This window comes from Siphateles boraxobius, unplaced genomic scaffold, assembly GCF_051911475.1.
Source record: "Siphateles boraxobius isolate OS27281-9 unplaced genomic scaffold, OSU_SipBor_1 214, whole genome shotgun sequence".
NCBI classification, from domain to species: Eukaryota; Metazoa; Chordata; class Actinopteri; order Cypriniformes; family Leuciscidae; genus Siphateles; species Siphateles boraxobius.
Window position 1 is genome coordinate 65,026 of NW_027508827.1, and position 17,692 is coordinate 82,717.

At 39.7% G+C, this 17,692-nt stretch overlaps 1 protein-coding gene across 1 annotated transcript; it reads left to right on the forward strand.

Moving 5' to 3' along the window:
- Positions 1-144: 144 nt before the first annotated feature.
- Positions 145-16,137, forward strand: lypla1 (lysophospholipase 1). Its single transcript, XM_077237952.1, has 9 exons — positions 145-368; positions 452-483; positions 561-626; positions 3,450-3,497; positions 10,247-10,317; positions 10,402-10,475; positions 12,056-12,157; positions 13,364-13,537; positions 15,150-16,137. The coding sequence occupies exons 1-9, from the start codon at positions 327-329 to the stop codon at positions 15,204-15,206; spliced, it is 666 nt and encodes a 221-aa protein (XP_077094067.1). The 5' UTR covers positions 145-326; the 3' UTR covers positions 15,207-16,137.
- Positions 16,138-17,692: the final 1,555 nt, after the last annotated feature.

The window sequence follows — 17,692 nt, forward strand, 5'->3', positions numbered from 1 at the left end:
GATTAGAGTTCAGGTAAAATCATATACAGACACAGACACACACTGGTTCATGGGTTCACGGAGATCATCGCCCCCTAGTGATGACGTAACGATGACTCGTTTACTGAACGAGTGACGGCAGTTTGAAACGCGCTCCGAATCACTGGTTCAGCACAAATGATTCACAAAGGACTCGAAGCTTTATGAAGCTTGTTTCGAAAGCGCCCGTCAGTGAGTGACTGCGAGGCAGACTCATTACTGTCGCCGTGAGCTGATGACATTGAAGCTTCGTTTGTTAGTTTTCTGTTCATGAATACAAAGCTGAAGGACTCTTACGCGCGGTAATAATGACAGCGATCGTTCCCGCCGTGAGTAAAGCAACGGCTGCGGTAAGTGACGTCATCAGCCCTCAGATTTTGGGGTTTAAATGTTATATATTTTTTTTTATCTTGTTGTGGTTTTCCCCCTCCAGGTGATATTCCTCCACGGCCTGGGAGACACAGGGTAAACCGTATCACGATTATGTGTCATGATTGAATGAAGTCTCGATTAAGTTTTTGACCAGTTTGTGCTCTCCTCAGACACGGATGGGCTCAAGCTCTGGCGGCCATCAGGGCTCCTCATGTCAAGTACATCTGCCCTCATGCGTATGTAATAAACATGTTTATTTATTTAGCACATTGTAATATGGGTCATTACTGTTCTGCTGTACCACGTGACCTGGTATTTGCCTGTGTTGTTATTATTATGCCTTTGCTGAAAAATGCTTGACCCCGTGAAATCAGAATATTACATTCAAACTTTTACATTAAACTAAAAGTTGCAGTATAAAGGAAAAACTGTTAAAAAGGAATATTATACAAATGATGATAAAGGCATATTTAGAAAGAATATTAACCCTCTGGTGCTCTTTGCGTGGCGTTCAAAAATGACAGAATTCTTGTTTGTTTTTTCAATTAAAGGAATGTACTATATTTTAGTTTGATAATGTTTTTTATTTCATTTAATATTTTTAGGTGATTTTATGGTTCTTCATTATATTATGCTGTATTTATAATCCATTTATTCCTTTAAAGTTTAAAGCAACAGTCTGGAGTTTGATCTCTTTTCAAAGACGACACTCGGCAGATTATTGTTGAAGTGAAAACAAGTTTAAAAAAGGAACAGAATTTTATGTTTATTGTTATAAATATTTAATATAATAATAGTAATCAGCTGATTGTCTCACAAACGTAACTAGCACATTTCCCCCCACATAGCAAACCCATAATACAGCGAGGGAGAAGAACCACATGAAACTATGCAACTATATATTGTTTCTAAGGTAGTAAAAGTTTAGCTGGCTAATATGAGCTGTTACTGTGGCTGAGCTGGTTAAAGCGTAAAGCCTTGTTTATACTCGACGCGTCCGCATGAGACCAAAGGTGCGCCCGGCAAAAATGACGTGATTGTAACAGCGCGCGCGCCTCCGCATCCCCTAGACACCATTTACTACACACAATAGGCTTTTTTTCTCTGATTTTGAAAACTCTTCGCGACCGACTTAAAATGCTTCCAAGATCGACGGGTTGGTGATTCCTGTAACTGTTTTACGGTCAATGACAAGAGTACTAATCAGCTGTCTCACGAACGTAACCAGCACATTTATCCCCACATAGCAAAGCCATAACACAGCGAGGGAGAAGAACTAAGTTACATGAAACAATCCAACTACATATTTTACACCACTGACAAGGGAAAAGTCACTACTCACGGTGTTTATGGCTAGCTTCTAGCTTTCTGCGGCTTCTCTTTCAAGGTAGTGAGGAAACGCGCTCTGTAGCGCTGTTTGTTCGCTGTCGGCTACGGTAGAAACATGACGTCACAATATGTCGACCTCCATAGAAGGGGATTCCCGCGCCTATGTAGATATAAATGCCTCATTCTAAGGTAATAAAAACATTACGGTTTATTAAGTAAGTTCTTTATTCACCACTGAAAACATAGTTATGGATGTCATATTGCATTTCTGTTAATAGATACTCAAAAGTTTTACACATTGCACCTTTAATAGACATTAACAAGATTACTTAAAGGGGACCTATTATGCCCCTCATTAGAAGATGTTATGTCTCGTGTGTCCCCAGAACGTTTCAGATCAAAGTACTCTACATATCATTTATTACACCATGTTGTAAATGCCCATCTTTGAGTAGAAGGAAAAACATTCTGTTTTCTTGCCTGTGTCTTTAAATGCAAATGAGCTGCTGCTCCCCGCCCCCTTTCCAGAAGAGGGCGGAGCCTGGAAAGCTCCTGGAAAATCACTCACTGCTCTTGACTGAATAACTTTAGTAGTTTTAATAAGAATTAATTTCTTACTCGAATGCTGCTGTTAAAAGCTCTGGCGAGGAGATAAACATGGCGGACTCACTCAGGGCGGGTCTATGCTAATAGGGCGGAGTCCGAAGTTGTGGGCGGGGCCTTAGCATCTGTGACGTCCGAAAAGCTACAATCTTCAAACAACATTTTCTGAGACACTGCTTATGATTTATGGGGATTAAAAGAAGAGGAGCAGGTGTTTTTTCACCATTATAGAGTTACAGGTTGTGTTCACACACTCCTGACACATTTATGTTCAAACAACTTAATTTTGCATAACAGTTCCCTTCAAGTACAAATTCAATTCTTGCTTGAAGATGTTAAAGTTGGGTTTAGTTTTTAGTGTATTTACATTTATGAATGTAAACAAAAGTGAGTTTATACCTAAACTTGCTTCGGACATATTTTAGTCAATAATATAAACCCCCACAAAATAATATGTTTATAAGATTAAAGCAAAATTACGTAATACATTTAGGATAATTAAATGATCTTTATTATGATTTAAATAAGATTGAGTTAAGGGACAAATGAGTTTAGGGCAAAGCTTCACAAAATGAGCAGGATGTGTCAGTCACAGGTTAAATCTGTACATAAGAGTTTATCTTAACTTTATTCGTTAAGAATAACTTAGGAGCAAGTGCAGCCTATTAATAGTGACCAGAGAAACGAAGCGTTTTTTAATCAAGTGATTCGCTAAATGATTCAGTGTTTGGCGACTCCTGCTGGGCAGAAGAGTGTAAATGCAGTGGAAACTCAGTCAAAACACGCAGAAAAACAGCTTTACAAACCAACTGCAGTTTCATTGACTGTGTAATATATTAAATGCCATTAACACATGATCTGATACCACTAAACATGACTTTGGCAGTTTGATACGCACTGATCACTCGTTAAAAACAAAAGATTCACGTGTTTCGAATCCATCATTAATCTCAACAAAAAGATTATTCCAGATATGGTGGAAGGAGTCGCAGAATAGAGATACAGAAGACCCTGCAATACTGACTTTCTTTCTTTCTTTCTTTCTTTCTTTCTTTCTTTCTTTCTTTCTTTCTTTCTTTCTTTCTTTCTTTCTCATGTTGTTGTTTTCCTGCAACTGACCATGAAAGTCCAATCCTGCCGGTGTCCCTCAACATGAACATGGCGATGCCTTCCTGGTGAGACACACAACTCTACAACTACACACACACACACACACACACACACACACACACACACACACACACACACACACACACACACACACACACACACACACACACACACACACACACACTCCTCTATAACTACAGACACAACTCTACAACTACACACACAAACACACACACACACACACACACACACACACTCCTCTACAACTACACACACAACTCTACAACTACACACACTCCTCTACTACACACACTCCTCTACTACACACACTCCTCTACTACACACACTCCTCTACAACTACACACACACACACACACACTCCTCTAATACACACACTCCACTACTACACACACTCCTCTACTACACACACTCCTCTACAACTACACACACACACACACACACACTCCTCTACTACACACACTCCTCTACAACTACACACACACACACACACACTCCTCTACTACACACACTCCACTACTACACACACTCCTCTACTACACACACTCCTCTACAACTACACACACACACACACACACACTCCTCTACTACACACACTCCTCTACAACTACAGACACAACTCTACAACTACACACACTCCTCTACTACACACACTCCTCTACTACACACACTCCTCTACAACTACACACACACACACACACACACACACACACACACACACACACACACACACACACACACACACACACACACACACACACACACACACTCCTCTACTACACACACTCCTCTACAACTACACACACACACACACACACACACACACACACACACACACTCCTCTACTACACACACTCCACTACTACACACACTCCTCTACTACACACACTCCTCTACAACTACACACACACACACACACACACACACTCCTCTACTACACACACTGCTCTACAACTACAGACACAACTCTACAACTACACACACTCCTCTACTAAACACATTCCTCTACAACTACACACACTCCTCTACAACTACACACACACTCCTCTACTACACACATTCCTCTACAACTACACACACACACACACACAAACACACTCCTCTACAACTACACACACAACTCTACAACTACACACACTCCTCTACTACACACACTCCTCTACAACTACTACACAACTCTACAACTACACACACTCCTCTACTACACACACTCTACAACTACACACACTCCTCTACTAAACACATTCCTCTACAACTACACACACTCCTCTACTACACACATTCCTCTACAACTACACACACACACACACACACACACACACACTCCTCTACAACTACACACACAACTCTACAACTACACACATTCCTCTACTACACACACTCCTCTACAACTACTACACAACTCTATAACTACACACACTCCTCTACTAAACACATTCCTCTACAACTACACACACTCCTCTACTACACACATTCCTCTACAACTACACACACACACACACACACACACACACACACACACACACACACACTCCTCCACAACTACACACACAACTCTACAACTACACACATTCCTCTACAACACACACTCCTCTACAACTACACACACTCCTCTACTACACACACTCCTCTACAACTACTACACACACTCCTCTACTACACACACTCTACAACTACACACACTCCTCTACTACACACACTCCTCTACAACTACTACACAACTCTACAACTACACACACTCCTCTACTACACACTTTCCTCTACAACTACACACACTCCTCTACTACACACACTCTACAACTACACACACTCCTCTACTACACACACTCCTCTACAACTACTACACAACTCTACAACTACACACACTCCTCTACTAAACATATTCCTCTACAACTACACACACTCCTCTACTACACACATTCCTCTACAACTAAACACACACACACACACACACACACACACACACACACACACACACACACACACACACACACACACACACACACAGACACACACACACACACACACACACACACACACACTCCTCCACAACTACACACACAACTCTACAACTACACACACTCCTCTACTACACACACTCCTCTACAACTACTACACAACTCTACAACTACACACACTCCTCTACTAAACACATTCCTCTACAACTACACACACTCCTCTACTACACACATTCCTCTACAACTACACACACACACACACACACACACACACACACACACACACACACACACACACAGACACACACACACACACACACACACACACACACTCCTCCACAACTACACACACAACTCTACAACTACACACATTCCTCTACAACACACACTCCTCTACAACTACACACACTCCTCTACTACACACACTCCTCTACAACTACTACACACACTCCTCTACTACACACACTCTACAACTACACACACTCCTCTACTACACACACTCCTCTACAACTACTACACAACTCTCCAATCCAATCCAATCCACTTTATTTCTATAGCACATTTTATAAACAGAAAGTTTCCAAAGTGCTGCACAGAAGATTCGAACATACAGATCAAATTACATACAATAAAAACAGAATTACGAAATTAAGAACATCTCAATCCTAAATTATATTTAAAACAATAAAACAATAAAAGACATCAGAGGACCACACAACTCACAGGGTGTTAAAAGCCAAGGAATAAAAATGTGTCTTTAGACGAGACTTAAAACTCTCAACTGTCGAAGCAGTTCTAACATGGAGGGGCAGCGCGTTCCAATGTTTTGGTCCCACCACAGAAAAGGCCCTGTCCCCTCGAGTTTTCAGTCTTGTCTTGGGAACCGCGAGCTGGAGCTGGCCCTCCGACCTCAGTGACCTCGCTGGCGCATAAATTTGAATGAGGTCCGCAATATATGTTGGGGCCAGTCCATTTACAGCTTTAAAAACAAACAATAAAATCTTAAAATCAATCCTAAAACGAACAGGAAGCCAGTGCAATGAGGCGAGAATTGGAGTTATGTGTGTGCGCTTTTTGGTTCCTGTTAAAAGTCGTGCTGCAGAATTTTGGACTAACTGTAAGCGTGAAAGTGTGTTATGATTTATACCGGTATAGAGTGCATTACAGTAGTCTAATCGAGAAGAAATAAAAGCATGTGTAGCTTGTTCAAAACTGTTAAAAGACAAAAACGGTTTAACTTTAGCTAAAAGGCGAAGATGATAAAAACTAGATTTCACAACCGCATTTATTTGTTTATCAAATTTAAAATCACTGTCTATTTTAACCCCCAGATTAGTTATCACAGGATGCACAAAGTCGTTTAGGCGGCCCAAATCTATCATGGGGTTTGTGGGGCCAAAATAAATGATCTCAGTTTTACTCTCATTTAGTTTTAAAAAATTTTGTGCTAACCACGCTTTGACATCGTTTAAACAGTCCAATAGAGGTGTCAGGGAGCTGCCTTCATGCTTTCTGATTGGCAAATAAATTTGGCAGTCATCAGCATAAAGATGATAAGAGATGCCATGTTTTTTAAAAATTTGTCCCAGTGGAAGGAGGTAAATAGCAAAAAGAATAGGACCAAGAATTGATCCCTGAGGGACCCCACAGTTAAGAGGCAAAGTTGATGAGGTAAAGTCGCCCGTTTTAACAAAGTAGCATCTCCCGAAAAAATAAGACTGAAACCATTTTAGGGCAATCCCCCTGACTCCCACACAGTTTTCCATACGAGATAAAAGAATTGTGTGGTCGACTGTGTCAAAAGCAGCAGTGAGATCTAAAAGCACTAAAATGGCTGAATCACCAGAATCTGTCATTAAAAACAGGTCATTTAAAACCTTTAAAAGTGTAGACTCAGTGCTATGAAATGCTTTAAAACCTGACTGAAAAACATCTAAAGTGCCATGTGCTTCCAAAAAAGACTGTAACTGCATCAATACACATTTTTCTAAAATTTTTGATAAAAAAGGAAGTTTTGAAATAGGGCGATAATTTGAAACATTTGTGGAATCAAGTCCAGCTTTCTTAATTAGTGGTTCAATCACTGCTTTTTTACAAAATGCAGGCACAACTCCAGAAGACAGACTACTATTTATAATTTCTTCAACATGAGAGCCAATCGTTTCCCACACATCCTTAAAAAGGCGTGAAGGGACAGGGTCCATAAGGGATGTGGAGGGTTTAATTTGAGAAACGATCTTTGTAAGAGATGGTAGTGAAACTAGCTCAAACTGACAGAAAATACCAGAGCAATGCATGTTTACAGAGAAGTTAAGAAAAGAGGGTGATATATTGGCTCTGATATTTGAAACCTTACTATTAAAAAATTCCAAAAATGTCTCACAGATATCAGGTGAAAATTCACTAGAGGTGGATTGTGGAGGGTTCAATACAGACCCAATGATTTTAAAAAGAACACGTGGATTGTTTGCATTTTGAGAAACTATTTCTGAAAAATATTGTGTTTGTTTAGCTTTAACAATTTTTTGATATTTTCTCCAACTCTCCTGTAAAATCTGATAAAACACCTGAAGCCCATCCTTTTTCCACCGGCGCTCTGCCCTTCTACACTCTCGTCTGGCTGCGCGTGTGGCTTCACAGTGCCATGGCTCTGGCTTTGGTCTAGGGCGCATAGCTCTAATTGGAGCTACAGTGTCCAGGACCTCAGAACAGGTGGACAAAAAAACATTACTTAGTTGCTCTGTGTCTAAGGCAGCGGAGTCGCCGTTTGCATGTACATGTGTAGCAAAAAGAGAAGAAAAACACAAGGAAGTGTCTGGCTTCAGAGTGCGGCCATAACGCACGGGAGCGGATGTTTTAACTAGCTCGTTAAAAACAAAATCAAACATGACAGGACAATGATCCGAAAAAATAGCATCAGACACTAATACATTATCAATAGGCAACCCATAGGACAGTACAAGATCCAGTAAATGCCCATGTATTTGTGTGGATCCTGCAACATGTTGAGTTAAACTCTACAACTACACACACTCCTCTACTACACACATTCCTCTACAACTACACACACACACACACACTCCTCGACAACTACACACACTCCTCTACAACTACTACACAACTCTACAACTACACACACTCCTCTACTACACACATTCCTCTACAACTACACACACACACACACACACACACACACTCCTCGACAACTACACACACTCCTCTACAACTACACACATTCCTCTACAACACACACTCCTCTACAACTACACACACAACTCTACAACTACACACACACACACACACACACACACACACACACACACACACACACACACACACAAACACTCCTCTACAACTACACACACTCCTCCACAACTACACACACAACTCTACAACTACACACATTCCTCTACAACACACACTCCTCTACAACTACACACACTCCTCTACTACACACACTCCTCTACAACTACTACACACACTCCTCTACTACACACACTCTACAACTACACACACTCCTCTACTACACACACTCCTCTACAACTACTACACAACTCTACAACTACACACACTCCTCTACTACACACTTTCCTCTACAACTACACACACTCCTCTACTACACACACTCTACAACTACACACACTCCTCTACTACACACACTCCTCTACAACTACTACACAACTCTACAACTACACACACTCCTCTACTAAACACATTCCTCTACAACTACACACACTCCTCTACTACACACATTCCTCTACAACTAAACACACACACACACACACACACACACACACACACTCCTCTACAACTACACACACAACTCTACAACTACACACACTCCTCTACTACACACACTCCTCTACAACTACTACACAACTCTACAACTACACACACTCCTCTACTACACACACTCTACAACTACACACACTCCTCTACTACACACACTCCTCTACAACTACTACACACACTCCTCTACTACACACACTCTACAACTACACACACTCCTCTACTACACACACTCCTCTACAACTACTACACAACTCTACAACTACACACACTCCTCTACTAAACACATTCCTCTACAACTACACACACTCCTCTACTACACACATTCCTCTACAACTACACACACACACACACACACACACACACACACACACACACACTCCTCCACAACTACACACACAACTCTACAACTACACACATTCCTCTACAACACACACTCCTCTACAACTACACACACTCCTCTACTACACACACTCCTCTACAACTACTACACACACTCCTCTACTACACACACTCTACAACTACACACACTCCTCTACTACACACACTCCTCTACAACTACTACACAACTCTACAACTACACACACTCCTCTACTACACACATTCCTCTACAACTACACACACACACACACACTCCTCGACAACTACACACACTCCTCTACAACTACTACACAACTCTACAACTACACACACTCCTCTACTACACACATTCCTCTACAACTACACACACACACACACACACACACACACTCCTCGACAACTACACACACTCCTCTACAACTACACACATTCCTCTACAACACACACTCCTCTACAACTACACACACAACTCTACAACTACACACACACACACACACACACACACACACACACACACACACACACACACACACACACACTCCTCTACAACTACACACACTCCTCTACAACTACACACATTCCTCTACAACACACACTCCTCTACAACTACACACACAACTCTACAACTACACACACACACACACACACACATTCACCTACTAAACACACTTCCCTGATGTGCTTTTTAGGTTTGACATAATTAGTCTTCATCCTGACGCGGAGGAAGACGAGTCTGGCATTAAGAGAGCCGCTGAAAGCAGTTAAGTGTGATATAAACTAGCGACAGAACAACTGAATGCTGAATCTGCGTTACACGTCGTGAACGACTCGAATGTGTCCGCAGTCAGAGAACTGATCGATGAAGAAGTGAAGAACGGGATTCCGTCTCACAGGATTGTGTTGGGAGGCTTTTCCCAGGTAAGGCCAATGTCTCTCTCTATCTCTCTGTTTACAATGACTCCGCCCACCTGTGTCTGATTGGTCCAGATGAAATGACAGTAGAAACCTGCAATAGGCTGCATAGGCTGTTTTAATTTATGTTAAAATATGCTATCAAGATGTTAATTTAAGCTAGAAACATGATGGCGATGTGCTAAATCATGCTAGCAACATATTAAATTGTGCTAGCAGTGTGCTCATTCATGCTAGAAACATGTTATTGTGCTAAATTATGTTAGCTAATGCTGAAACATACAAGCAATGTGTTAAGTCATGTTAGAAACATGCTAAGAATATATTAAATCATGCTAGCAATGTCTTAATTTGTGCTATAAACACAGGGCTGCCAACTTTGGAGTTTAGCTTGGAGTGAGACGTGTGTGTGTGTGTGTGTGTGTGTGTGTGTGTGTGTGTGTGTATGTGTGTGTGTGGGGGGGGGGGGGGTGTAAAAAAAATCTTGCATCACAATAAGTGTATTGTGATTGTCAAAACATTTTAGTAATAACAGAATTTTATTAGGTTTGGTGACAACATGTTACAATGTTTACTTGGTACAATTTGTGGTAATACGTTTTTTTTTATTATTGCTTGACACAAATTTCACGATTTCAATTCTATTCTTTTGATTTGATTCAATATTGACTCATTTGGATAAATATTAGGTACACAAGTTAATTATTCTCACCTAAAAAAATAAATCTCACCTAACGCTGTAAACACACAGAGAGCTCTATCCGCTGGTAGTATTATTTAAGGTTAAACTTAAATTAAATATAATGCGTTTTTTATTATAATAACAAATTTATTTAATGATATAAGTAAAAATATAATAAATATGTAATATAGTACACATATTTAGCAAAACACTCTCTACAGCTCTTTTGTCTAACCAACAAACATGCTATATATTATGATCATTAGGGAAATGTTTTCCAGCGGTTGAAAAACACTGATCGAGATTATGTATGAGGAATTTACATTTCGCGAAGTTGTACTGTATCTTTCAACATTGTTAATTCGTGATTATTTACTATTAGCTAGTAGAGATGATCGGTTCATGTGCTGCTGGGCGCTAGCGATCCGTCACGTCACATTTACAAGCGCTAAAACGGTATTTATTGTTTGAATTTCGTAATAGAATTGACAGAATCTGAGAGCTGACATTTTTTTTATATCATAAGTCCTGCTGTGTCTCGTCTGTCGGTCTCCGTGTCCTCTTTGCTTCGAGATCTTTATTTGTGTGAGAAAATGGACGTGTGGCGTGAGAGCGTGTGGAAAGTGAGAGTTGGCAGCCCTGTAAACATGCTAGCAATGTGCTAAAGAATACTAGCAACACGTTAAAACTTGATAGCAATGAGCTGATTTGTGTTAGCAACATGCTAAATCATGTTAACAATGTGTTAATTCTAAAAACATGCTAGCAACAAAATGTTAGCAACATGCTAAAACACCATAGCAACCTATCTATCATCTATCTTTTTTTATGGACTTTATTGCCTTCAAAACGGTTAAACTTCAATCTTTTAAAGCTGTGTGTGTGTGTGTGTGTGTGTGTGTAGGGTGGAGCGCTCTCTCTCTACAGCGCGCTGACGGCGCGGCAGAAGCTAGCGGGTGTCGTAGCTCTTAGCTGCTGGCTTCCCCTCAGGAACTCACTCTCACAGGTCTGGATAATCTCCATCTCAGCATCACAGAAAACATTGAGCGCTGTGAATCACGCTGCTTTACAAGTAATATCCTGCAGTTTATCAGTGCATGTTATTAAAAAATGTCTTCTCAATCCTTTATGAAAATATAATAACGTCTATCACCTCTGAAACTTTTCTTTTATTCTAACGCCACAATGTTAAGTCTCCGTTATTTATGTAGCGCTTTATACTATACAGATTCAAAGCTGCTTTACAGAGATAATCAGAAACGTAATGATCAATCATGCATTTTAATTCTGCTGTAAAAAACACAAACTGACAAAGTACGAATGTACGATTTAAAGGATATTTTTTGGGTTTAAAGGATTAGTTCACTTCAGAATTCAAATGTCCTGGTAATTTTCTCTCCTCCAGGTCATCCAAGATGTTCTTGTCTTTCTTTCTTCAGTTTTTGAGGAAAACACTCCAGGATTTTCTCCATATAGTGACTTCAATGGAGTCCAACGGGTCGAAGGTCCAAATGTGAGTTTCAGTGCAGCTTCAAAGTCTCGACACGATCCAGCCGAGGAATAAGAGTCTGATCTACACAAACCAGCGCACATTTATAACTAAATAAACATTTATATACTTTATAATCACTAATGCTCATCTTGCACGAGCTGTGATGCGACACACATGACGTGATCAGGTTGAAAGGTCAAGCTTGACGTAGGCGTAAGAACCAGCCGAGTGTTTACAAAGCGAATGTGCAAAGACTAACGGCATTTACAGAATAATAAATTAAAAGGTAAAACAACGATGTCGGACGATTTTGAAGTTGGAGAAAATGAGAGAGTTTTTCGCTCTACTCTACATTTCTGAACCGGAACACGCGTGACCTTTCAACCTGATCACGTAATGTGTGTCGCATCACAGCTCGTGCAAGACGAGCATTAGTGGTTAAAAGTATATAAATGTTTATTTTGTTATAAATGTGCGCTGGTTTGTGTAGATCAGACTCTTATTCCTCGGCTGGATCGTGTCGAGACTTTGACGCTGCACTGAAACTCACATTTATGGAGGAAATCCTGGAGTGTTTTCCTCAAAAACTGAAAAAAAGAAAGACAAGAACATCTCGGATGACGTGGAAGAGAGTAAATTATCCGGAAATTTGAATTCTGAAGTGAACTAATCCTCTAATGTTGCTGTTATATGTGTTTCTCACACTAACTCTGTTTACAGTCAGTGATCATCAGTAATAAGCAGATCTCGGTGCTGCAGTGTCACGGGGAAGCAGATCCTCTCGTTCCTCCGATCTTAGGCAGTCTCACTGTGGAGAAACTCAAGACGATGCTCAACCCCGCCAATGTCACGTTTAAAACCTATCCTGGGATGCCTCACAGCGCCTGTCCTGAGGTCTGCATAAACAACATCTCTTTATACCTGAGTTAGAGGATTCATCAGTAAAGAGACCATGATCTCGGTTCAAACACACACATGATCTTATTCCTGAACGACAGCGATTCGACTCTATTAAACCTCTTTCAAAATCACACTGGAATACACACACACACACACACACACACACACCGTTCTGATCCAGAAAGAGCAGTTGTCATGTATAGAGCAAATCACCTTTTGAAAGTACTGTAACTTGACGCCTCAATTAACGATTGTATCGATTACTTGTTACACCAGTAGGTGGCGACAAGAGACTGTTAAAGTGTGTTATAATTCCTTTAAAAGAATGAATCATTCACTCAACCCGATTTGTTATTAATATTTTGACAGAACCTCTAGGATATTACATGTTATTTTAAGTTTGTTTGAAACCTAAAAAAAATCATGATTCTCAATTGATCCAGAATCGTGCAGCTCTACCTGAAATACATAATCTCTGTACATAATCTGTCGAGTCGCCTCACTAGTAGAGCTCAGACCCGAGCCCGGCCCGGCACATTTACTGTGATTATGAGCCCGATTTAAACCAGACCATGTTTTAAATACCGTTATAACTGACGTTCTCAACTACAATTCCGAGTTTTTTGAACTACAGAAACATGTTTAGTACAATCTTAATGAATAATGCAACAAGGATGAAGCATGTAAACTGTGTTGTTTGTTTATTCAGAATGGAATGGATCGCAAATGGATCCGAATGAAGAAACTTTAAAAAAACATGATGCTTAATGCAAAAAAACTTAATACACTTGACAGTCAACACACATGTTGTCGCTGTCCACGACTTGTTTAAAATGGTTCCATACCTCCGACTTTCCCCCAAACTTGCTCAAACCACCCATAATACCTTAGCAACCGCCTAGTAACACCATAGCAACCACCCAGAACACCCTAGCAATGCCCTAGCAACATGAATAAGCTATATCTCAGCACCAGAACATCGTACAGTCATGTTTGTTGGCTCGTATGCAATCATGTACCACACCCTAGCAACCGAGTGGTGAGTTTTGCCACTGCAAGCACCACTCACATTTTCTTCAGGAAATGTACATTCTAGTTCGTGTTTTTCTTTACATCTTCTTCAAGCTCCATGTTGCACTTCAGCTGCAGGATCCCGACGTGACGCGCGCGAGTGACGGCATGACACACGACCTGTTGCACTTTATAACTCTGTACACATTTGTTACTTAGGCTTACTTTGCTAAAAATATATATATATATATTATTTCTAATTATGGCATAGCTTTCTCCCTACCCAATTAGGCTAATAAAGTCATGATTAAAAAAACACAAATGCTTGATCAAGGGCCGGTCCGAGGAAAGTGACGGGAAATATGGGTTCGGGCTCGGGCAGATTCTGTGCTAGTAACGGCATAGGAAGCTCGTTAAGGCGGTTCTTGGGTTCTTCTAAACGAATATCAGCCTTCATCTGCTCCGGTGTGCTCGTGAAGGTTTGGATCAGAGCAGTTTAATGCATTATTGGACCCTTTTGACATTTCTATTTCTATTTCTTCCATTTTAACATGACACGTTTTCAACTGATTCTCTCCTCCGTTTCTCACAACAGGAAATGATGGACATCAAAGAGTTCATTGAGAAGCAGCTTCCCCCAATCAAGCAATAAACCAGTTACTCTCCAGTCCGCCACGTGAGGAACCGAACGCTTACAGACTCAACATGAACTGAAAAGAGAATTTATAATGGAAATAATATACTTGTGATTAAGTGCAAACTGAATGTGATGTTTTGTAAATGTATGTTATTTACAATTGAAAATGTATTAAAGTTTGATTTATTTTAAAAGCAATTAGTTAAAATAAGACTTAAGAGTGCTTTTCTGACCCACACAAGCAGGGCTTCAGACACAGACAGTGATTAGATTGATCAGGATTAGAGAAAATCTGCAGGAAAGTGGATCTCGAGGGCCAGATTTGCCCAGCCTTAACTACTTATCTTATACATAGTTTCATAATTCTGTTGTCTTTGAAATATATATTTAAAATGTACCTATATGTTCAGACAAGTGTGGTCAAATATACTATTTTACTGTGTGATTGCATCCATTTGCTTGAAAAATCAGTAATACGGTATATACAAATGAGTGGAGTGACATCACTTCACGGCACATGTTTCGGAGAAAACCATATTTATTCCACATTTATTTTTTGAGTACCTTCAATTAAAAGTTAGATTTTTGTGAATATTTTGAATGAAAGACTAGAGGAAAAGTGACACAAACTAATTTTCAGTCAGTTTTGCTCATATTTACCAAGGGTGCCCACTGTATATATAATTTTGACTGCAAGCATTGTTTAATTGTGTTTGTAATATTATGTTATGAGAAGATATCTTAAATCCTAAAACTTGCAGTCCATAGTGTTAAAATTAGGTTAAACTTAGATCCCTTTTCCAGATGTGACCGCCTCTGTTTTGTTTAAATCAAGGATTGCACATGGGACATTAAAACAGTTTTTTTTGTACTTTATTGTTACTTTTATCTTTTTGTACAGTTTATACATAGATAACTTTATAAAGTACATTCATTGCATTTAAAATCATGTATCAAGTCATAAATGTATGAAATGTTGAGTTGATCTATAGATCGCTGTCAGTCCTGCTTTGGTGTGAGATCTAATCATCTTATTTCACATATAAATGGTAAATCCTCTAGACTGACACTAACTGAAGCACCAGTGTTTCATGACTCTTGTTAAGCCTATTCTAGTATGTGAGGCAAGGCACAATCACGGTTCTGCCATTTTAAGTTTATATCCGTGCACAGATAGAAATGTGAGAATATATCTTATATATATATATATATATATATATATGAACAATGCAACAACTTTTTAAATAGACTGAATGACATACAAGTGTGTTTAAGGCTTCATTTACACCTGGGTCCAGTTGTTCAAAAGGAATCTGGCTGAAATCAGATCCAATCTTGGCCTTGATCTGGATCAAATCATCAGTTTGTGTTGATCAGATTGGGATCTTTTGATCCAATAAAATAAGTCATGACTGCATGGCTGGAGCTTTAAAAAAGCTTCAACAACAAGCATTTAAAGACATTATAAGATGGAAAATGGCTGAAAAAAAATAATAAATACAGTCACTAGTAATGATTTAATGGTTTATCACTTCCGACCAATAGGTGGCGCTGTGACCAAACTGATGTGGTGTGTTCAGAGTGAAGTGACAATGACGCATGCAAAGTTTGGTGTCAATATGCCAAAGCACTGCAGAGATAAAGCCTCAGAGTCGGGTTGGCGTCATGCCATTAAATATGCCGATGAGGTATTCGAATACCGTTTCGTCTATCGACATGAAATCCATAACTTTTTGCCAGCATGGTCTGAAGATGATACGATTCTATTTTGGTGAAATTCGGACCAACAGTTTGAAAAAGTACTTTTAAAAACAAAATCAAAGTGTTGGACAAAGTTTGGCAGACTGTGGCAAAATTGGTATTTATATTCTCATGACCCAAGGAATCGATTAAGACCTGTTTTATAGGATAATTTAATCAAAAGTTATTAGCCTTTTTGGAAATTTCATTATAACTTATGATCACAGGGTGGCGCTGTCTCAAAACTTTTTGTGTACCTTCAGGGCATGGTGCCGAAGACACATATAGAGTTTCGTTATGATACGCCAATGCTTTCCCAAAATATACCATTTTAAGACAAAATTCAAAATGGCTGATGCCCAAAATTCTGCGCCGAATCTAGAGACCAATTTTGTGATTTTTTTGGCCAAACCATTACTAAGTTATAAGCAAAACTTTCCATTTTTCATCTCCTAAACACTAGGTGGCACTGCCCATAACTTTTTGTCGGCATGGGCTGAAGATGATCTGGTTCAATTTTTGTGAAAATCAGAGCAACGGTCTAGGAAGAGTTAGAAAAAGTAGGTTTTTCAGGAAAATTCAAAATGGCGGACGAATTTTAATGACTGAAAATGACGTCATAGGCAATAGAATGCAATAGAATCGTCTTGAGCGAAGGATCGGGAACATTTTTGTTTCTAAGCCTAATGATTCAAAAGTTAACATAAACATAAGTTCAACTTTGGACAGTGGGTGGCGCTAGAGGGAATGAGTTAGAGACT